General features: G+C 46.4%; 1 protein-coding gene across 10 annotated transcripts in view; it reads right to left on the bottom strand.

Annotated features, from left to right (window-relative positions):
• PRPF40B (pre-mRNA processing factor 40B) overlaps positions 1 to 23,960 on the bottom strand; it is a 241,553-nt gene that overhangs the window by 88,193 nt on the left and 129,400 nt on the right. For all 10 annotated transcript variants that reach the window (XR_014960471.1, XR_014960473.1, XR_014960472.1 and 7 more), the window contains 5 exons: positions 13,695 to 13,938; positions 13,546 to 13,573; positions 11,214 to 11,414; positions 3,757 to 3,874; positions 3,141 to 3,205 (listed from right to left, as the gene is read on the bottom strand). Coding sequence is in view for 7 of the 10 variants with exons in the window: in XM_085600361.1 (XP_085456487.1) it covers positions 3,141 to 3,205; positions 3,757 to 3,874; positions 11,214 to 11,414; positions 13,546 to 13,573; positions 13,695 to 13,938 (656 nt within the window). In the remaining 3 variants the exon portion in view is untranslated. The remainder of the gene's footprint in view (positions 1 to 3,140; positions 3,206 to 3,756; positions 3,875 to 11,213; positions 11,415 to 13,545; positions 13,574 to 13,694; positions 13,939 to 23,960) is intronic.

Below are 23,960 nucleotides of genomic sequence, written 5' to 3'. Positions count from 1 at the left end.
TTAGATCTGTTTGAAACCGTCCAGAACACACATAGTCAAAACTACTGCACATCTGGATTTAATCTAGGTATGGCAATGGGAGATGCATTTCAACTGCGATGGGACACTTGTCCCCTGTATGAGTTCCCACCACTACCTCTCCTGACTTGAGTTCTAAAGAAAATCAGGAACAATTGTGCACAAGTAATTTTAATCTCCTCGGACTGAGTCTCATGAGTATGGTACTCAGCTCTTGTGCATGCGCATTTGTCCTCCGATCTGGCCACCACTTTGAAAGGTTCTCCCATCTCAGCATCAGGAAAGGGTTCTTCTCCATAATCTTTGCATCCTACACCTTCATATGTGGAGATTGAGTGTTGGCAGCTACATGCGTTCACGCTGCCGGGAGCAGTAGTCTGTCATTCTTGCAGCCCGACGCCCGTGGACAAAAGGCCATCTATGCTGAATGCAGGAAGAAATTTGTTACCTGGTATGGCTCTCGTCATACCGACCCTATGCAGGCTAAACTTTCAGACATACTACTGCTTCTACCAGCAGACATCGCAGTTAAGTGAGGAGTCTTTGATTAGATAGAGTATCCACCAAAAAGAGCAGTACCAAAGGTACTAACTTGTTCTTTAGGAATCAACAGGAATTTGCAACTGACACAGATTTAGTAACATTGTTGTCGGGGTCTCAGTGATCCTAGAAAAAATGCGACATATTCATGAATAGGAGAAGGGATCATTGCACGCTCTTAGATGGCAAAAGATAACATTGAACACTCATGGACAGCAGAAAGCATGGTATGCAGTCTTTACCCCGCAGAATGTTACCACGTAGGTAAGTACCACGCAGCCCCCTTTTTGCTACGTTACCCACACAAGTATTTGTATTTAAATGTCATAATTATGACATCATTTAAAAAGTAGCAGGGAGAATATTTATTTATTTTTTCTTAGAGATTTATATAGCGCAAACTCGACCTGAAAAGTATCAGGTATCAGAGCGCTTTACATGAGCACCAGTTTTGTTACAGATGGAAACATTCATCTTTGCTAGGCACAGGGAGATTAAGTGATTTCCCTAGAATCACAGGACTTGGAGCGTCCCTGCCAAGACTCGAACCCAGTTCCCCAGCTTTGAGGTCGACCACTCTAGCCGTGAAGCTACATCCTCTCCCCTAATTAAGCTATGGGTAAGAGTTCAGGGTGGTATGGGCAAGGCAGGATAGAGGTAAAGGAAGATGAGGGTTTATTGGTTATGGGGCAGGCAGTGGTAAAGGGAGGTAAGAGATTTTTAGGGATCTGAGGAGGGTGGAAGTTAAGGGAAGATAACGTTTTTAAGGTTCAGGGGCAGGTAGTGGTGAAGGGAGGTAAGACTTTTTTTTAGGATTCCAAGGCACGTAGAGGTAAAGGGAGGAAAGGAGTTTTTAGGGTTCAGGGGCGGGTAGAGGTTAGGGATGTTTAGGGTTCTGAGGAGGGTGATGGTAGAGGGAGGTAAGGGTTCTTGTTTCAAGTTCAAGGGAAGGTAGAGGTGAAGGAAGGTTATGTTTTTTTGAGTAGAGGGGTGGAAAAGGTAATTGGAAGAAAGGGGTTTAAAAAGGTGGGCTTTCAGGGGTTCCCCCCTCAAAACAGAAACAGGAAAGAAAAACAGGGATTTTATCCCCCCCCCAAAAAAATAATATATTTTATCTTTATAGTATACTAATAATTTATTATATATATCCCCCCAAAAAAAAAAATATATATATATATATATATATATATATATATATATATATATATCTACACACACACACACACTCACACAATGTGTTGACCTTTACAACGCGTTGTAATATTGTGCTGGACTTTACAACGTATGCCTATACTATACAATGCAGTGGTATAGTCTGATATTCATAAATATGTATATGTGTGTGTGTATATATATTGATTTAGATTTAGATGTATATATATAACGTCTGATATTCAGAATAGCGTGTTCTATACACATCGTGATTATAAAATGGAGATTTACACACACTGGGATTACAGAGAATGTTACACACTCAGAGATATGGGATAATAGAAGGGAAAGCTACACACCATGATAACATAAAGGAATGTTACACATTCAGGGATAAAAGAATTAAGTCACAAAGTCAGAGGGATTAGAAGTATGGGTTGCATACATTTTACTAACAGAAGGCATTAACTAAACACTCATCAGTAAAAGAAGGGAGAGTTACACATTCAGGTATTACAAAACCTAATGTTCCACACTCAAAAAATAAAAAGAAACATCACAAAATCAGTGAAGCCAGAAGGGATACACACCTGGTGATAAAAGCAAGAAATACCATACAGTCTGTAATGCACCAGAAGAGATGCATACACACTCAGTGATGAAAGAAGATATGGTTAAACTCAATCATAATAAAGAGGAACATTCCCCACTCAACAGCACAGGAAGAAATATTATACACCTACTGATAACAGAAAGGAATGTTACGTACTCTGAGACAGCATACAAGAAGGCTTCACACCCAGTACTGACAGAATCAAATGTTACACATTCAGAGATAACAGAAGGAAACATTAAATAATCAATGATAACAGAAGAGAATACCACACTCTCTCACTGAAGTAACACGCTGAGTCACAACAAAAGAAGCGTTACACAATCAATGATCATGTTACGTAGTCATGCTTACACAGTGACACGCCACCATCCATTCAATGAAAATGTTAATATTTTATAAGAATCTAATTAGTCTGTATATATATTTTGTTGTATCCTTGGGCTAGGAGCGTCTCTGGGCTCCAGTAGTAGGAACACATTACCTGTGACTGGGGTAGTTTTCAAACAGTGCTTCTGCAGTTCACCTCAACAAGTTTCTTGGCATGTTCTTGGTTGTAGAGGGGACTGATGTGGTGGTGGAATGTTGCATTATAGTGAATTCAGCCTAGATGCAGGAAGTTAAAATAACTTTCCCAAAATCAAAATGTTTGTGTGTGGAGCTGAGATACACACCCATAATCAACTAATTCCCACTCCACAGACTCAACCAGCAGGCCAACCTTTCCTCGGGCCCTAGTGAGGTTGTGATCCTCACTGATTTCACCTGGGATCCATCCGCCATCTAAAGAATCCCATCGTGCCCTATCGGTGCCCACCTGTATCGAGGGTCATTAATTATCATCTTCATTGCTTGTTCCCATGATGCATTGGAAAGAACACCCTGCAATAAAACATCTCAGTGAAGATGAATCCTCCATTGCATTGCTTTCAAGACAGTCCCCGCAGCGGGCGCATTAAGTCAATGGTAGGATGCTTTACCTCACCGTATGCCCTGCATGCAGCGCTTACCCTGGCCACCCACGCACTACCCTTTGTGACTGGGCCTATGTAAGTGCCCAGTCGGTCAAGGGCCACACCTCCACAAGTTTAGACCATGGAGAGGATGGCACCAGAACTCAACTGTAGATACGCACGCAGCGGCCTCACGTGGGATTCTGAAAGACTTCTTTCAAAGCACCCCTCTTATCCATCCCACATTTCCCTTCTCTAGTCTGACTGTGGGCACAGATGCATGAGCAGTGGATTCATAGATAATGCATCCCAAGTGTCCTGCTAGGCTTAACCTAAAGCTTAACACCTTGCTCCTACTCCTGTTCTCAGCCCTCCTGCTCTCACTCATCTCACGCAAAGCTCAACCATCCCCCGAACAGGTCATTCTCCTGAACAAACAATCCCTCTCAAGCAATCCCGTTGAGCCCTCTGTAAACATACCATGTCTTTCAGGAGCTCCTTAAAAGCCTGCTTTGCTTCCTCTTTGGTAGTCCAGCTATATGACTTCCGGTCAGTTTCCAGGATCTCCTCATCTTCTCTCTTCTCGCCGGCATCGTTGCTGGAGACAGAAATATGTGAGCCTTTCTGTGGCCAACATTTGAAACTCTGCTAACTTACCATGTCACTAAGTGATGTGGCTTTAAACACACAGATACACCAACCTAACACAAGGCACAATGAAGTCATCTGTAGGACTGAAATACTTCCTGACCAAGAGAAGGGGTAAAATGGTAACTATGTTCATGCCACAGTGGACCAGCAAAACCCACCACTGGAAGAAGTCAGACTGGCTGAAACACATTTATGCACAGGAAAGAGCCACACACTGTGACAATCATCTGAGGAAGCCAGTTGGAAGTTAAAACCTACAGCCACAATAGGCAATGACAAGGTAACTCAACCTCTAGAGCATGGGTACTCACAAACATTTGCTAGGGGGCATAATGAACAGTTTGGAGTGTACCCGAGGGCCGCATCGATGCCGTGGCATCACCAAGGAGTATGGATAGAATGGGGGATTAACACAACAGAAAAGAAAAAACCCTTTTAAAAGATTACTAGAAAATGCTTTCTATAAAATCTTTTTTGTGTGCATTTTGCAGCAGTTTATGTCACAGGGTATGTTATACTGTGTGTAATACATTTATAAACTAATGACTTTCATATTAACAGTGCTTACTGTCACTGGAAGGGACCTTGTAGTATTATATGTGCACATCAGTTTTCTACAGTGCACTAACCACGATGCATCTCAGTGACCCTATGGTAATACACATACACGTGTGCATTCAGTAGTGATGTCATTAACTAAATCAGCTTTCCTACCAAAACCTTGCATTTTCACATTTTCACTCGCACTCGCGTTTTTTTTATTTGAAGTGTTTGCATTATATTTTATATTCAGGTACTGCACAAAAAATGTCCCTTTGCGACATTATTTTTTGTCTTTTTGATTCTAGGCTTTGTTTCTACAGTCAATAATGCTTGTTTATGAGCAGGGCAGTCCTGCTCATAGAATAAGCATTAATGACTGTAAACCACCAAACCCGCCCCCCCCCAGCAGCTGCATCCTCCAAACCCGGCTAGTCTGCCCATTTACCATCATGGGCATCCAGTGGGCAGCAGGATTCTCCATCCTATAACACCAGGCAGATGGGTTTTGCAGATTGTCTGGAGGGGCCACTCCCTACCCTTCGAGACTACCACTCCCCCATGCCACCTACTTATGACAGGCTGATGGAGGACCACCTATCTCTTCTCTGACAGGAAGTGGTGGCTCTTTTGCCCAAAGGAGCCATAGAGAGAGTGCGGAAGGCAGAAGTAGGTCGTGGCTGCTATTTCCGCTACTTTCTGGTGCCCGAGAAGGACGGAGAACTTCATCCTCCCCTCAACCTGCGCTCTCTCAATTTCTTCCTCAAGAAGGACCAATTCAAGATGCTCATTCTTGCTCCTTGCTCTTGGTCCTGTCTGCCCCGAACTCTGGAAACTGTATGGTGGCATTGGAATTGCAGGACGCATACTTCCACATTCCTGTCCTGCCTCCCCAGAGCCGCAATCTGCGGTTCACGGTGGGCCATGAGCATTTTCAGTTCAGTGTGCTCCCTTATCGACTCACTAGCGCCCCTTGGGAGTTCACCAAGGTGATCGTGGTGGTTGGAGTTCATTTATGGCGATTTGGGGTGCCAGCCTTCCCCTATCTTGGCGACTGGCTGTTGAAGGATGGCTTGCCCCAGGCTGTCTTCTTCCATCTCCAGTATATGGCGGACCGCCTGCATTTGCTGGGATTCACTATCAACGTACAGAAGTGCCGCCTGACCTTCTCTAAGATGCTCCTTTTCATCAGAGATGTTCTGGACATGGTGCAATTTGTGGCCTATCCTCCCAAACGGCGAGTCCAGGATGTTCAGGCTATGAAACTGCATCTCTGGACATGGCTGGAACAGCAGGGCCTGTCACTGATGGTTCAACATCTGGAGGGTTCTCTGAGCGTCAAAGCGGACAAACTCAGCCGAAGATACCTAGTAGATCATGAATGCCATCTCCATACAGAGGTGGTGCAAGATCTCTTTCAGCAGTAGGGAGAGCCTTGGTTAAATGTGTTCACCACCGATACAATGCGCAATGCCAGCAGCTCCGCGTGCTGAAGTTTCCAAGATGGCTCTTGCTCAGAGACACTTTTCATCTCTGGCATCCTGTACACCTTTCCGCCCATACTACTCCTGCCCAGAGTTTTCATGAAGATCAGGAACGACCTGGCCCAAGTCATCCTTGTGGCTCCAGATTGGGCATGGACATTCTGATATCCCGGGCCGTTGAGCATGGCCATCAGTCCTCTGATCAGGCTGCCGCTTCGGGAAGATCTTCTGTCGCAGGAGAGGGCTCTCCACTGGAACCTGTCAACGTTCCGCCTTCTAGCGTGGCGATTTAGTGGTGACATTTGACACGTATCGACCTTCCGCCCAAAGTCTATAATGTTATGTTGGCATTCAACCATCCCTCTGCCAAGACGGTTAATGCCTGCCGTTGGGCAAAACTTTTGGCATGGTGTACAGAAAGAAACGTTGATCCCCTTTCTGCCCCCTCTTTCTCATGTTCTCCTGTTCGTTCTTTCCCTTACCCAATAGGGCTGTGCTCTGGGCACTGTGAAGGGGTATCTTTCTGCAATCTCTGCTTTTCTTCGGTTACCTGATCAACCTTCCCTTTTCCAATCTCCAATTGTACACAGGTTTTTGAAAGATTTGCCACATATGTTTCCTCCCACTACTTTTGTTATTCGCCAGTAGAGCTTCAATCTCGTCCTCACTTTCCTTATGTGCACTCCCTTTAAGCCTCTGCACAATTGTCCATTTAACCTCCTTACTATCAAGGTGGTCTTTCTCGTGCAATAGCATCTGCTCAGAGGGTCAGTGACCTTCAGGACTTCAAGCCTCCTTATCTTTACATCTACCCAGTCAAACTGGTGCTTCGTACAAGAGCTTCCTTTCTTTCGAAAGAGGTCACTCCATTTCACATAGGCCAAATTATCACTCTGCCTACTTTTTATGCTCCGCCTCATCCCTTCCAGAAAGAGGAGTGACTTCACCATCTGGACCTAAAAAGAGCATTGTTCTACCTTGACGGCATAGGAGAGTTCCGTGTGGTTGACCAACTCTTCATGGGTTATGTAGGAGCAAAGAAAGGATGGGCGGTGCAGAAGTGGACCATCTTGCGATTGCTCGTATTCTGCATCAAAATCTGCTACCCATTGGATAAGTAGTAATACCCTGAGGGTTTGTGTGCTCATTCCACTAGAGCTAAAGCTGCAACCACTGCGTTAGCTCGTGGAGTTCCGGTCCTGGACTTCTGCCGGGCACAATGGGGCTTACCTGCATATGTTTACCAAACACTACTGTCTGGACGACAGTAAGGTCCTTATAGATGGGCACTTTGTCCATTCGGTCCAACAGAACTTCCTCATATGACTACAATACAACTACGATACAAGATGGCCGACCGGTGAGGAGCTCCGGCCGGGAGCTCCCGACCAGGCATAGCCTTTCTGGCGATTTCCCCCAGATCTCTACCATCCTCCCGCGATCCTCCTCCTCACCTGAGGTCCTGCTGTTCAGCGGTCCTCATTGCGCTAATTCCCCCGCTTGCGAACTCGTGATTCGTGGAGGAAATCGGTCTCAAGGCTTTCCCCCTTGAGACCGAGCTAGTATGGCCGACGCTCGGTAGTAGCCGGCTCGGGTCATCTGCAATTATCTCTGAGGGCTTCCTACCCCTGCGGGTCATCTGCAATTATCTCCGAGGCTTCCCGTCCGAGATCAGTGTCGGAGCTGGGGACCTGTTACAGGCCGTAACTGCAGCAGCCGGAGCGGACTGAGACCCCTGAATGGCGAGGGCGACGAGAGGCGGACAGCCATTTTGCCCAGGAGAACCCCCCCCCCCCGCGAGTCCTCGGGGTTCACAGTGGCGTGAAGACACTTGCTGCGGCCTGTCGCACCTTCGCTCTGGGAAAGTGGAAAGCAGATCCTACTCACCAGGTTTTCATAGCACCGACCACGAGAGGCGGCAAGATTGAGAAGCGGGCGATCCCGGCTGTCTGACTCAAAGATGTCGGCTCCTTGGGACGGAGACATGGGTCAGGAGCCGGCTCTCCTCTCTACTGTCTGGTGAGAGACTCCAACCCACACCTCTTGAGCACGGCAATATTTACCACCTTGCTCTTCTGAAGGAAGGATCGCACCTGAGGATCGGGCGATCCAGCTGCCTGACTCCAAGATGGCGGCTCCTTGGGACGGAGACGCGGCTCCGGAGCCGGCTCCCCGCTCTACTGCTTGTTAAGAGGTGCCTTCCCGAACGGCTGCTCCCCTAAAAAGAGGGCCTCTCAATGACTCTCAATTTTCTATTCAAGGTACCCTTTTTATTTCCTACCTTCAATAGCCCAATATGATTGGCGGGGCGACTTAACACTGCCTGACCCTAAAATGGTGACTGCGCTAGTAGCGCTCGCTCATTACCAGTTCTTTATCATTTGTGCCCACGTCTAGGGGAGCTGACGCTTTACCTCACTCGTACCAGATGCTTAACTCTTCACTTGCCAGCTGCCCATTTGTTATCTGGGTACAATAATGAGCATCATCATTGACTCTGCTCTCCCTGCATATAAGATGGCGCCCGCCTAGTGGAAACCTGACATTCCACATCATTTGTGACTGTACACTCAGCATCCACGCACTTCTGACCCGATAGTGCAGAAGCCTGCTAAACACCTCCCAATCGCATTGATGGTTCGCACTTCTGACCCGATAGTGCAGAAGCCTGCTAAACACCTCCCAATCGCATTGATGGTTTGCTCTGGAGTACAGATACTACCGACAGAGGCATGGAACGCGATGCTGCACGGTACCCCCCCCATTGCCGAGATGACCTAACGCGGTGGCTTAATCTTGACACTGGACTTAATGACTATGTGACCCCCATCTGAGCTATGGGCCCGTTTACTCTTACTTCCTGGGCCCCCACGAGGTATTTCTCACCCACTGCCGATCTGCCAGAACTGTTCCGCTTCCCAGCCCCCAGTTCCCCCCCCGTTCCCCCCCCCCCATTTCCTCTATTCCTCTATTGGGGACGTTTCTTCTGTGTTTGACTATGCAACCGTAACTAATGTAACCTTGCTTTTCCCTGGCCACCGAGACCTGAGCAACATGGATGATGCCCGGTGGAGCTGCTACACAGCTATAAAGGAGATCCGCCCTGGCTCACCACCTCGGCTGTCACCTACCCAGCCGGACATTGGGCACAGTTCTCCCCGTCTTGTCTATGCAACCGTAACTAATGTAACCTTGTTTTCCCTGACTGCTGAGACCTGAGCAACATGTCTGATGCCTGGTAGAGCTGCTAGACAGCTATAGAGGAGATCTGCCCTGGCTCACCATCTCAGCCGTCACCTAGCCAGCCGGACATTGGGCACTGTTCTCCCCATCTCCCCGCCGTGTGTCCTTCCTCCCCCTCCGTTCAACGAATTACTGTAACGTTGTTTTGCCTATGTTTTACTATGCTCTGGTAACGGATGAATTTGTAACTTGTAATGCTATGATTCCTCATGTAAAGCGCTCTGATACCTTCGGGTCTAGCCAGCGCTATATAAAACTCTTCAAATAAAATAAATATGACATAGGTCTGCAGACCCACCTCCGAGGAGGTATTGTTTGGGCATCTATTCTAAGGTAAGGCACCTGCAGCTAGAAGTCTCTATCAGATGATCAAGTTACTTACCTTCAGTAATGCCTTATCTGGTAGAGATAGCCACAGATTCCTTACTTACCGACTCACCCATACTCCCTGCTCTGCAAATGGATTTCTAGTGACAGGGCTTTCCCCTTTCTGAGCCCTAGTTTTCCACACAAGTGGTCAGTGTACTTGTGGCTCCGAGCTTCTGGCGTGGAAAGTTGTGAAAAGCAACGGACGTGAGCGTGCCTGGGTGGCACCTATACAGGCACCGCGAACATCACTTCCAGCGCAGAAGATGCCAACAATGCCATGCGGAGCCGAACTACACCCACCACCAGGGCGCATGGGTACTGCTTGCGAAAAATTTCTGGATCTAGTCTGACAGAAAATAATAAAAAGAAAAAAAACATACCTGGTGGTCTCCGTCGCCATCTCCAGCCTCCGCCTCTCCTTCAGCAGGAACCAGGAGGCACACAGCCTCCCAGAATCCCCATACCAAGCACGGTATCCCAAACTACGCTCCTGCAAGCCTTACAGTCGATTGGAGTGGCGGGGCCCGCCCTGAGATGGTTGACGGATTTCCTGACTAACCGTACGTTTCAAGTGTAATATATCCTAACTAACATAACATAACAATGTTGCCTTACAGCTGTGCTGTGATTGGTCTGAGCGCCGTAGTTCGGTGCTCAGAGAGGGACTGGGAGGCTGGGCATTTTCTCCACCCACGTTGAACAATACAGCCTGAGGAGAACATGCAAAGTGTGCATGATGGTTTGGCCAGCCAAACCGTCATGCGGACATAAGGTGTAGCCATCACTCTTCCTCCGGCCTCGACGTGAGAGAAGGCCGGCCCCGCCCTAACAACCTGGCTGCACTGCAATGCAACTGCAATACTAAAAATAAAATGATAATAACAGACGTTTCGTTACTATCATTTTATTTTTACTTTGCACTGCTTTAAAGTACCTTAGCAGAGGATACGCCCCTGCTGACGGGTCGTGGGACATGTACTTGTGTGCATAGACTTGGATACTAGCCTAAGTCTGCCCAGAATTACCACAAATTATTATACGAGGAGATAACAACCTTCTAGAAATTGTTGATGTGATTCGAACTCTACACACAGGACGTTTATTATATTGAGATATTGAGTTCTTCATCAGAGCTAGGTTTTTAATATCGGTATTTTTAGTTTTCTACTGTGATGGGAAAAATTAATTACTCCAATAAAGATGGTATCTGTGTGGTTTACAGAGTATGTTTACTGCAGCCAATTATGCGTGACTTCCTTTATCGTTCTCAAAATATGGCTTCGGTTCTGCAACTATGAGAGTCTATCGAAGCAAACTTCGAAATAACGAGAAAAGATGATACTTACAACTTGAGACGGTTTACCATAGAGACAAATAACTGAACAAGCCAGTAAGCCGGTAAGCTCTACACTACAAAGAGCCAAACTAAAGAAACCAATAATGAATGGAGCCAAAACAAAGATAACAACTGGTCTACAAAGGAACATACCACTGCAGCCATTATTGTAAAGAGCCAAATAGAGCTACAACAACACAGAGAATTGACAGCCGCACTGTATTACCATTCCTAAGTGAATCTTCTGTAACAGGAGTCAGCCCTAGTCAATGACTCCTTACTGCCACATGTAGCCTGGACCTGTCAGTCCTCACCTGCTCGTAACCTCCTCCTGCTGGACTACTCCATCCTCCTGAGGCCCTGCGTCATCGGCCAGCTCAATGTTCACCAGCCCTGGTGGCTGTGATGACAGCATCTGGATCTCGCGCTCCTCAGTCGGTGCAGCAATAACATCTGCTGCCAGTGTAGAAGGCGCGTGGGGGCTTGCAACCAATGATGCCAAATCATGCTGTAATCTGCGAGGTAACACAAGAGATTAGAAGGTAAACTATGAGACTGCCTAGACTGTACCCTCCTGGGGGTCCTTCCCTCCCCTTCGCCATAGTGTAAGTTACAACACACAGGGCCTTCTCTGTCCTGTACAGGTATGCACAGGAGTTCTTTATACTGTACCTATGGCTGTTTTATTTCCTCTTTCTGCACAATATTCTAGTGCATATGGGCTCATCAGTGCCCTGCACTGCAAGATACCTGCAAAAAGAACTATTGATGGACAGAATACAGAACAATGTCATACATTCACCCCAGTACAGAGATCAGGGCCTAAATCCATCGTTTTTTTGCTCACCATGCCATTCCAGCTTGGACCCAGCCATATGCAAATCAGCCTTGACCCTGTGCCCCATGGGAAGTTGGGAACAGTCCATCCCGAACTGCCAGGTCCCTTTGGTATCGCTCTGCAAGATACCTGGCTGCACATTTGCCATATCTCACTTTCTCTAGACTGTGCAGAACAACCTTTTGCCCAAACTCCCCCTTTAAACTCTTCCGATGGTGAGCATTGTCATTCTCACTGCCTCTCTCGCCTAAATGTCTTTTCCCGCCACTCCCCCCCAGTCTTCATCTCCTCTCTCTCGGTTTCTCTTCTTTCTTTACCCCTTGCTCCCTTGCCCATCCTTTGCCTCCTCTCTGTGTTCCTCCTTTCTTCATTCCCTTTAATTGAACCTCTGTCTTTTCTGTTGTCTCCTCTTTTTCGTTCCAACTACCAGGCAGAACGGTCTTGATGCTCAGCGGAAAACGTAACTCGGGGTGGTCCACGTTTCCAACCTTGCTCCTGAATCCTAAACTACAAGTTAAGTCAGAAATGATCTTTTCTTAATGACGCTCTAATGATCAACATTCACCAGAACATTCATTTAGGTGGAACATCTGTGCATTAGCCGTGCTGGATCATACTCACAACTGGCAGGGTTGCCTCTGTAATCACAAGGGCTCCTGGATTACAGTGGTGCTCATCTGCATACTTGTGCATTAATTCCTCAGATGAACCTGTTACTGTTCCCAAACTATCCAATCCCTCTTCTTGAGCCTTCTTTGTAGCTAGCATTTCCCTTTTTGTCAGCTACTGAGTAGGTGGCAACTGCTTGCTTTTGGGTTTTTGAAGCTCCGTGCTTAGCTAGCTACTTATGTAGTCCCGAATCTTCCTCGTAGACATCTGTACCTATCCTGTATGCTCTAGTTTCACCTTGGAACACTTTCACCCTTCTCTTTGTGCTTGGCTGTTAATGCTGGTTTTCCTTCACACTGTTCTGTCCAGTTTATAGATTAGCCCTAACTAGTAATCTAGCTCACCTGGTACCCGTATTTCCGTTTTGTGTGTTTCCTTTTGAATTTGATTGTTTATCTGTTTGTACAAAATCTCACACGCATGCTCCCCTGCTCTAGAATTTGAGCTGACCGAACTCCCAAAGATCCAACGTGGCATTCCAGCAGTCACTAGCTTCTGGTCTTTACAGAGTCCCTAGGTGCCACTATAGCCCTTGTGCAAATTATTAGTGACATTTTGTGTTGAGAGGTTGTGCAACTGATGTTATGTACAGGAGCAACCGTAGCCACCCTCCTGTCGTTGTTGAGGGTCTTATCTGTAACGTCATCCACCAGCAGTAAAGCTCTGGTGGTGCTTTACTTTACCAGGGCCTTTAGCTTTCTGCCTTGTTGACAGAACACATCTCTGTACAACCGTAGCATTATCCACAGTACAGTTCTCCTGGATTGGGTGTTTGTCTCTTTCACAGACTCCTACACGCCATACACTGTTCCATTTCCTGTAACATACTCGTCTCTGCCTGTACCCTATCCTAATCTTTAAGTGCTCTGTTTGTCGCTGCTGTCCCATCTCTAACCAAAAAACATTTCTTCCAAACCTGTATAGTATCCCAGTCCCTCATGTATCGCCGTTATTCCACCTGGAGCATCATTTTCTGCAGAAATATAGATTAGTGTGTCTGTGCATTCTGTTCTTCCCCAGTGCATCAGTAGTCCCACTTCAAATTCCCTGCATTATATTAGCAGGTCATCTGTCTTCACCTTTGCATCCCTTTTCATTCCATTCCTCTATTTCCGTTTCCAAACCTTCCCCTCACTCACCCTGTTTCATCCTCTGGCTGCATCAGATCTGTAAAAGGAATGTATACACAATGTTCAGTTTCCTTGCTCTCTGGTTTATGCAACATACACAGGTCATAAATTAAACTATAATGCAACGCAAAAAACCCGAAAGCATTATAAGGGCTTACTGTTCGTGTCGGTGGCGAGGGGCTTAGTGCAGAGGGATGGGAGGTATAGCTGTTCTCTGGTTTCTGTACAGCGGGCGGGGTGGAACAGTAGCTCCTGAGCTGGCTGGGTGCTGATACCCATGGGCAGACCCTCCATGGCCTCCAGCTCCTTGGGCTTGGTCCAACGCGACTCCTTAGTCTGGGAGTTGTAGTAATAGGGTTTCCCCGTATCAGACTTGTACTCCTTCCAGAGGCACTGAGAGAGCTGCAGATTGTGAGGCGAGAGAGGGTTACTTTCTCAAGTGATAAAGATAGCACATAAAACTACTGAGACACTAAAATCAGCCATCCTCAGACTTGTTTCCATCCAAATGATCTATATACTAATTTCTGTAATCGCTGCCCGCTTTTTACCTGCTCATGTGCTTATACTGCTATTAAGTGTGGAGCTGGTCTTTCCTGGCTCATAAGCACAGTGAGGTGGCCCTCTTGATGCTCATTCACAATCATATGGACAATTCTTGAAACGATAAACACACACACTCACTCTATCTCTCTCTCTCACACACACACTCTCTCTCTCTCTCTCACTCTCTCACTCACTCTCTCTACATGGCTGCAGCCTTTTGTAAGAAGATGTTACTTTCCTGTAACAGGGGTTTTGCAGCTTAAAGGAACTGTAACTTTGTATAACTGTCATCTAGTGATTGGGTAAAGTAAATGCAACTTATTGTTCTCTTAGAGCTAAACTAAAGGTTGTATACATGAGAGCCTACTGTAACATTCCCACAGGTCTAACTGAACTGAGTACCTCTTTTGTGTTCCTATTTAAAAAGCTAGCGACCATTCAGCAGCCGGGTTTGCAGCATAGACGCGCAGTGACTGAGACAGATTTTGTGTTTAATTCAAGCCCTTGCTTCCCTCCTCACGACAGCAGTGAGGAAACATGTAACTTGCAGTAGCAAAACCAGTAACAGGTCGGTTGTTTCTCAAGTTAGAGCGATAGAGCAACAACCCAGTTGTATTTAAAACTCTGCCAGCCTTGCAGTAACATATTCTCTCATGCTGAAGTTGAACTTGTGTTAATTCTCTCATTGTAGCTATGCACAAGCAATTTAGTTTGTTGCATCAGTGCAACGGACACCACCATGACACCACAGACTAGTGTGATGGGCAAAAAGAAGAACAAGTTACATACCTTCAATAATGCTCTTTCTGGCGGATACTCTATCTAACCACAGATTCCTGACTTTGTGAATACCCCCAGGTGCCAGACTGGATCCCCAGATTTTTCTTAGCAGTGCTCCTGCGTGTCAGAAGTTGGCATTAGGCAGCCCCATGCCTGCTTTGTACCGCCCTAGAAGTGACATCACAGCCTCCCCTGCGTGCTAACTTCAGTCTCTTTCTTGACTATGTCTGTGTCCTTGGATGCTGAGCTCATTAACTGATGTGACAGTGTGCAGATATCTTGAATGGAACTTTTTTATGTATGTAGAAAGAGGCCATTGTGCAGCAGTGGGCGGTGGAAGGTTGATGAGGATTCTGCGTGCATCCACCAGAAATAGCAATACCGAAGGTAAGTAACTTGTTCTTCTGATGGATACTTCTAACCGCAGATTCCTCACCTTCTGAAGAGAATCAAAAGCAGTACCTTCTGGTTGGTGGGTATGTGACTCAACAGGCAAAGTGCCCCCCCATCTGCCCTAGATATACAGGCAGTCATGCTTTGTGAATGTGTGAATTGATGTCCACGTCATGGACTGACAGATGTGCAAGACAAATAATCTGCGTGCTAATGCAGTGGTAGCAGGCTTGCCTCAGTTCGAGTGCACCCTCAGACTTTTAAGAGGCTGCGTCTTGACCAGTGCGAGCAGATCTTAATACAAAGGACTGTCTACCTCTATATGATCTTTTTCTGCACTGCCTTACTTTTCTTTGCCCCAGAGAACCCCGCAAAGAGCTGATTATTTACTCAATGGTCTTTTGTATGATTGATGTAAAAACTCAAGGCTCTTTTAGGAATCAAGCGCTGTAGGCTTTCCTCCTCTTCTGAATAGGGAGTAGAGCAAAGAATGCCAGAAGAATGATGGAATGGATGACATGAAAGGAAGTCACAACCTTCAGCAGAAATGCCACTCTGGTCCTCTATACCAGTTTGTATGGGGGAAAAATGGCGAATGGAGGTTGGACAGGGCCTGCAGTTCACTCATGTGATACACTGAAGTTATGGCAATTAGAAAGACCGTTTTAGGAGTCAGGAGATATAAAGGTCAGATGTGCATCGGTTCAAAAGGGGTGCAAATAGGGAAAGTAAGAACTAAATTAAGGTCCCACTGCAGCATCATAAAAGGTCTAGGTGGGAACATGTGACCTAAACCTTTAAGAAAACACATCACAACTGGTTACTTAAACGAGGACTGTTGGTACAACGAACACAAACAGGCTGAAAGGTCCATCAAATAGCCTTTAACATTTCCCACAGCAAATTCTTGCTGGGCTAAAGAGAGGACAAAAAGCAAACAATCTGACAACTTTGCTTGCGATGGGTCCTTATCGTGGGAACTACACCCATTCATTCCTGATATTCTTCAGAGCAGGATAGGTGGAGGTAGGAAGGCATACAGAAGCCCCAAACTCCACTTTAGGCTGAATGCATCTCTGAGAGAGAGCCTCCTTGGGAACTCCAGTGTGCAAAAATGTTGACATTGCACGCTCTCAGCTATGGCAGGGAGATGGAGCCAGGCTTCTCCCCACTGCTGGAAGATGCCTGCATCACCTCTGGGTGTAATTGCCATTCGTGATCCACTGGGTGTCGATGGCTAGTTTGTCCAATTTGGCATTTAACGATCCTACCGGTTGGTTCAAGACCGGGGAAATGCCCTGACAGTTGAGCAGGTCCCGAGATGTAGAGGCCCTTGGAACAGGACCCAAGATCCCACTCCACCCTGCTTGTTGCAATACCACATGGTGGTGGTGTTGTCCGTGATGACCTGAACCAGCCTCCTTCCATGGTTGGAAGGAAGTCTATCAACGTCAAGCGAATGTCCCATAACTCCCACAGGTTGATGTGGAGCTGATCACTACAGGAGATCAGAGTCCTCTGACCACCACCTCTCTTAGCTGACCTCCCCTTCCCAGCAGTGAAGCATCTGTCACCGCATCAGCTGTGGGTAAGGAAGGGAAAGGAGCCTGCTCCTTGTTCAGTTGCAATCAATCAGCTGCCACTGTAGGTCTTTTGCAGTCTCTTCTGAAACCTTGATGGAATCTGAGAGGTTCCCTTGGTGCTAAGCCCACTGAGACTTGAGTTCCCACTGCAGAGTCCGCATAAGCTATCCTGGGTTATTAAAAACCAGGATGCAGGAGGCCAAGAAGTCTCAGAGTCACTCTCACTGAGATTCAGGACCCAGGCTGAAACCCCCGCATCATAGTTTGATTGATCTGCACTCAGAACCATTTTTGGACGGTTTCTATGTGTGAGATGAAAAGGAGGTAACTAACATTAAAATACCACTGTACAAATATTGAATCTCCCTTCTCTTATGTAATATTGACCCGTTCAATCTTGTGTCCATACTAAGTGTTACTTATCTAACTGGATGACACAGGCTTAGATTCGCTATCAAAGTTTCAAATCAGAGGCCTAAACACCAGAATTAGATCTGTGCATTTTTATCTAAAATTAAACTCCAAGCAGGCTTAAAGTGAATGGTGCCTGGGTTATACACAAAAGGATAAGAATAGTTATAAGAAAACATTTACCAAATGAGTATTGGAAATTGGAAACATTGAAACTAATTTATACTCAACCAAAATAATCATGGCATCTAGTGCCCAACTTTAACATTCTTAAAATACTAAACACACTCTCCACTTCGCTATTACATAGTAGCTCAGTTACCGTGGGTAGCTAGTTGGCTCTCTAGGTGCTCTCCTCATGAAATGGGGATGTTTAAGAACGAATTTAAGGACGGACTGCTTCATTACTGGCTGACCTTCTCTACTCACTTAGGGGCCCATTAGGATGGTGGGCACCACCAGCCTGGTAGGAGCGATCCGCCTGCCATGAATGACCCCCCGCCACTTTAGGATGGCGGGGGGGTCTGCAGCAGACGGGAAGACCGCCTGCCGCTTTTCCGCTGGTCGACTCGTTGGCCGGGCGGAAAACTGCCACAATATGGTGGCAATGTCTGCAAAACACCGCCATACATATTATGATGCCAGCGGAGACTTGCCTTTCCTTGGCGGCATTGCGCCATGGAAAGGCATGCGGATGCTACTTAAGGGGGCCTGTTGCGGGCCCCCAGAGTGGGGGGGTACCATACACATTGGCATGGACAAGGTGGCAGGCACCGCGCGGGGCCGGTCACCTTGTGCATGCCAATGCACGACGTGCATCCACAGCATTGTGGCAGGCGGTGCTCACCACAATGTTGTGGATGGGGGATGCCACCGTGGCGGTGGCATCCTAATGGCCACAGTGGGACCGCCACACCTCTGGCGGATGGTCCTGTTCACTATTACGGAAAGGCCGCCCGCCATCGTAAAAGGCCCCTTAGATTCTTCACTCACAGTTTCGTTCCACATTGCTGCATCTTGATTATCTAGCGTAAACTAGGTAACAGCAAAGTCGATTCCCTTTGCCCCAGCCATTTCTTTTTTTGTCCTACCCACCTATAAAGGCCGATTGGGGCAATAGCGTTCCTGGCACACAACTGTCCTCTCCACACTGGGTGATCTGTTCCTTAAAGGGGAGTTCTATAGTGCCTTCTTACAACAGATGGATAATATTGCACCTCAGTGTGCATGGCACGGGAAACAGATTTAGCTCAAGCCATACATGACTAAAGGTGACGGAAGATGCTAGACTACCCTCATAAAGTATCCTGGGGAGTCAGATTCAAATATATTCAATTTAATATCCACAATAGAGCTTATTTTAGGCCAGTCTGGATAAATAAGACTTTGAGGCGCAGCCGCGGCCTGTCCTCGTTTTTCATTCCTGAATCAGACCTCATGCACATGTTATGGGCCTGTCCCTTCCTACAACATTTTTAGATCAAGATCTTGCAAATACTAACACAACAGGCCTCTCTATACAGAACATGCCAGCAGAAGTATTCCTTGGCTTTTTTCCTCGTCCTGCCCTGGAGAGACCCGTGGTTAATTTCCTGAACTTGACCCTGGTATTAGCTAAACGAGCCATCACAATATGGTGGAAACATAATGGCGCCCCTACTGTAGCCACCTGGATCTGCTCGCTGATTATATAGAGTTAAGTCAAGTGCACATTTCTACACAGGCAGGAATGAACAGGCATAAGAAAAGATTTTTAATCATAGGCATGGGACATGCTTCTCGAGCAGTTTAAATGCATCACTAAAGACGACACTCACCTGTCATGACGTGCCCCTGTATAACACATAGTTTTCTGTAATCCTCCCTATTACATGGTGGCTAAGCTCCCACCACTGGCCCTTTCTGGGTAGAGATAGGCAACAGATGAAGTCTCCTCTAGTTGATGATTATAGGGTCTTTGAAGGACTATATTAAACCTTTATAAATGTTTGGTGGTCGGGGATGTTACTTTGCTACTGTTATATTAAGCATCAAGGAGTGGTGGGTTGGAGTTTTTTTTGTTGGGGTTTCCTTGTTTCAATACTTAAAAGTGTATGTTCCAAGTATGCCTCCTCCCCGGACATTGACTTGGAAGAGGATTCTGAATGTACAAGTAATAGTGCCCTCTAAGACATGTTTTCTTTGTATGTAAGAGATATGCATATGTACACTAATAAAAACTATTATATAAAACAAACTCCTTCCAGATCTGATAACCTTCAAAGTGCATCGTCCACTGAGTTACGTAATGAATTATCCTTCTTCTGTGTGATCTTTGAGGTTATTGAAAAATAAGCATGTACTATCACAACTTCCTTTGGTCCTACCCCTATTTCTACTTTGAATCATTTTTCTCCTTTGGATGTATATGATTTAAAAATGGCCACTGCATCCATTAATTTTGGATCACCGATTGACCCTTGGCCAATTTAACTACCAAGTCAATTACGGTCAGTGAGTGTGCCTGTGTTATAAAATTATCAGTTTGTCTTTGGATCAGGCATTGTTCCTACATCCATGAGAGAAGAAATAGTTATTCCCCTATTAAAAAATACAACGTTGAATCGGACAGACCTTGCAAACTAATGACTCATCGCTCTCTTACCATCAGTCGCCAGATGTTTTGAGAGTCATGCGTCGAAACAACTTAACCTCTTTTTACAGGACAGTAAAATGCTAGATGGTTCCAGGCCAATTTCCGTACTGAAGTAGTAAACACGCGCTACTAGTTGTAGCCATCAATGAATTGTGTATGTCAGGAGACAACCACAGTGTCAACACAATTATCCCTTTAGACTTGTCAGCAGCATTTACCACAGTTGATCATCAGGGCCGTCTTGTAGGGCTGCTTTAGGAGATTGGTTTGGGAGGTGCAGTTTGGATCTGGTTAAGTCATTTCTTACAAATCGTTCTCAGAGTGCCTCTATTTCATCATGCACATCTCTGGTGGTCTTGTGGGATTCTACAGGAATCCATACTTTATTCTCACCTTTTTAATCTATATGTTGCTCCTTTGATCAGCCTCATTCGCTCCACGGACTACAGTTTTAAAACTAAGCAGATTGTACTCAGTTTACTTTTCGGATAGTGGGCATAGATGCTGCTACCATTGGATTCAATGCTTTCTATGAGTGCATGCTGGGGTGTCAAGAAGTGGATGGGGAAATGGAATAATTCTTAACTACAATAAAATGGTTGTCAACACAAGTGTGGTTCTCTGGAGCTTCACATATTTGCAGCCAGATAAGAGATGTTAACGTAAGCTGGTATCTGCTGTTAAAAACCCTGGGAAAAAGATTGACTCTGAACTTGAAGGGCAGGTCTCGGGTACTGAGGAAATTCAAATACGGCCCCATCTTTCCTTGTAACACCATTATGCTGTTGCCCTCACTCAGGGCCCTTCAACCTTCATAGCGTTTCTTTCACGTTCTATACTGTTGCACATATTACACGACCTTTCCTGTTTCCCTGAGCTAAGTCCATTCTGAGACCCGGCTCGAAGCAACTAATTCCCCAGATAACCATCTATTGACCCTTGGTGACCGTTCTCGGCCTCTCCAGTTGTTTTACGAATCACCATCTTCAACACGCAAACACGTCCTGTCGTAAATTAATTTAACCAAGGAATGGCTAAGCCACCTGACCTATAGGGTCGGGTAGAGAACACGACCTTAGGGAATGAATTTCTATTACCCATTATCCTGTATCTTGTACAAAGAATGTTTTCTTGTGGATGATTTGTATTTTTATTGCACATTGTGGGGGTTGTTGCTTTAGGGGATTCAAGCGCTACAAAAGACTGTGAGCCACGGATTGAAGTGGCAGTCTCCTGAGAACCTACCACTGATGTACTTCTAGGACAACTGTACCTAGCTGCAGCTAATAAAATGAAGTTCCTATGCCAGACAGAGTGTTCTGTGTCTCTGTAATTTGGAAGGCGAACTCAGAAGATTTCAGGCGTACCCTGCGCCGCCAGGCTTAAATAGCCCGGTTCTTCAATTTGGTGCCCTCTGTGAGGCCGCTTCAGAGGTCGTGGGTCCAGCCCGAGGATCGTGAGGAGCCCCGCAAGGAAATTCCGGAGGACGCGCACCACGTGATCGACCCCTGCATGCCGTAAGTGGACCGCAGGTATTTTACCGTGTGGCTTCTCCCTTCCAACGGCTGAAAAGACCTGCTGCCCTGACTGCGGCCACGCTTTGGCTCCCTTGGTAATTTGTATCGCGAGACATCAGACGGACCTCTGTTGGCGTACGGAAACATCTGGTTAAGTTAAGTATAGTGGCCACTCCTTTGTCTTTGTTTTGTCTTTGTTCGACTTTTGCAAAAGCCGAAACCGAGGGGTGAGTGCAGTTTTTGTACTATAAAGTGACTAATTCACCCCTTGAAGTTTGTAAAGAAACTATTGTGGTAGCGATGCCTAGTTTCAGTAAGTTTGGAAAATGGTTTTGTTGTAATCGCGATAGGGCGTCCCGACTGGAGGACTCTTGTCCAATTCCTCCGGCCGGAACTCCCACTTATGAAGTATATTCTAAACATGGTATTGGCCCCATAGCTTTTAATGAGGCATGGGTTCGCTATACTAGGAAAGATGGTGTTTTACGATGGCCACAGAGCGGCAGTTTTGAGCTCAATATTTTAGATAATTTGGAGAACACTTTGTTTAAACGAAAAGCCCGGCCGGCTATGTTTGACTCTTTTCGCCTATGGCGTAAGGAGGCCAAACAGAAAGAAATAAAACAAGCTAAAAGGGATAGGAGGGATTTGTCTATTTTGCAAGCTAGGCAACAGTTTAAAAATAATGAAACCGATCATGCGATTGAGGTCTCAGATAGGCAACATCGTATGGCGGTAGATAAATGTTATCCAGTGTTGCCAACTTCCCCTGCAGAGAAAAATGTGGACCCTGAGAAGGATCCTTTAATGTCCCATCTGTTGAGATTACCCCCGTCCTATGCGCAGGGAGCTAATGTAGCTTTTGGATTACCGCCTGCCCCCGGAGCGAATGCACCTTTATTGTTAGCACCTGCCCTGCCTGTTCCGCCTGTTGTCCCACCTGTCGTTCCCCAACCGGTTCCTGCACCCCCACCACAGCTTTCTCCGGCATTGCCGAGCTCTCCCTTACCTTCGGCTCCCTCTGTAAATGTTACTTCCTCTTCTGCCCCGCCTAATATTCTGTCTCCTGTCCTAATGACGAATTCTCCCTCCGCTCGGAGGCGAATGATCGATACCGTTTCTGGCCTTTTGTCCCCTCTCTTTGGGACATTTCAAATGACCCCTGTTCCTCCTCGTAGACAAACTCGTAGTCAGCTACCAGGTCCGGAGGAACGGGAAGTGCTAGATCTTCAAGCCCGAAGGTGGATCACGAATGGCCCCCAGTATGGTGTGCAAGATATTATGGTCACCTTTCAGCAGTGGGAGGCACCAACGCAGAGATATGTTTTTGATACTATGTGTAAAATTTTAAGTCAAGAGTGGGAGGATATGGGATTGGGACGAGCCCCTCAGGGCCTGCTCGATGTACAGGCCGAGTTTGATAAAGGGCTGATTGTGGGCGCAGAGGTCGAGGACGCGGTAGGAACGCTTGTCACTTTTAGAATGATGCTTGCCTGCCGGTCCTTGCCAAAACGCGATTCCTCCGTCAGGCGAAAATTAAAACACTATCCTATGCGAGAGGTTCCCCCAGTGTGGAGAGAGGAGGTTGCAGCTCAGGGTGCTAATCCTATTATACCTGCTCACTTTCAAAGCGTGTGGGTACACGTTCCGTGGAAACGATCTGAGGTATTGGCCCTTAAACAGTCGTTACCGGACCCCCGTAAAAATCCTGCTGGGTACTACAAAGAGTTGTCCCAAACTGTCGATGCATGTATTATGAATTTGGCCGATACAGACATGCTAATGGGTAATGTGGTCCCACAACCGTTATGGGCTAGGATTCGGAAGGAGGACCATGTGGGGGAACTGGGGGGTGATTGGGCTGCCATACTCGCCGCGGACAGACTCCAAGTGGGTGGTGCCAAACCTGAGGCTCTAATTACAGAACTCCCAGCTAGGATCATTGCCTTACTGAAGACTATGATGCCCCCTCTGCGAGTTAATTGGGATAAGTTAGCAGCTTGTAAGCAGAAAGCGGATGAAAACGTCTCTGATTTCTTCACTCGTTTCGAGGAGACGTTCATCGATCATAGTGGTCAGGATATGAGCACGGAAGGTGGCCAACGACTGTTTGTAGACAAATTTGTGTCAAATTTGGTTCCGGAAATATCTAATAAATTGAAGAATTCCGAAAGTGCATGGGCAGTATCATCTTCTGCCCAGATATTGGCTACTGCCCAGTATTATGAAAATAGGGATAAAGAGGAAATAGAGAAACTTGATAAAAAGACCAAAGAGTTGAAAACAAAAGTTCTTTTGCAACAAGCTTATCCTCCTCGCCCTGCCCAACGTGAATATCAGCCGTCTCCACAATTCCAGAGACAGTTGCAGAGGTCTGGGCCTTTCGTTCCCCGACCCCCACCGGGCCAAAATCAATGCGCTTACTGTAAAGAAGAAGGCCATTTAAAGTATAATTGCCCGGTTTTGTTACAGCGCACGAGCGGTATTCCCGCGTCACGAGGCCAGGGTGGTTATCAGTCAGCACCAAGAGGTAGAGGACGAGGTATGCCGCCTAATAAC

The sequence above is a fragment of the Triturus cristatus genome, chromosome 4_2 (genome assembly GCF_964204655.1).
Source record: "Triturus cristatus chromosome 4_2, aTriCri1.1, whole genome shotgun sequence".
In the NCBI taxonomy this organism is placed as follows: Eukaryota; Metazoa; Chordata; class Amphibia; order Caudata; family Salamandridae; genus Triturus; species Triturus cristatus.
Note: the sequence above shows the minus strand (reverse complement) of the source record. Positions and strands in the feature narration are given on the sequence as shown.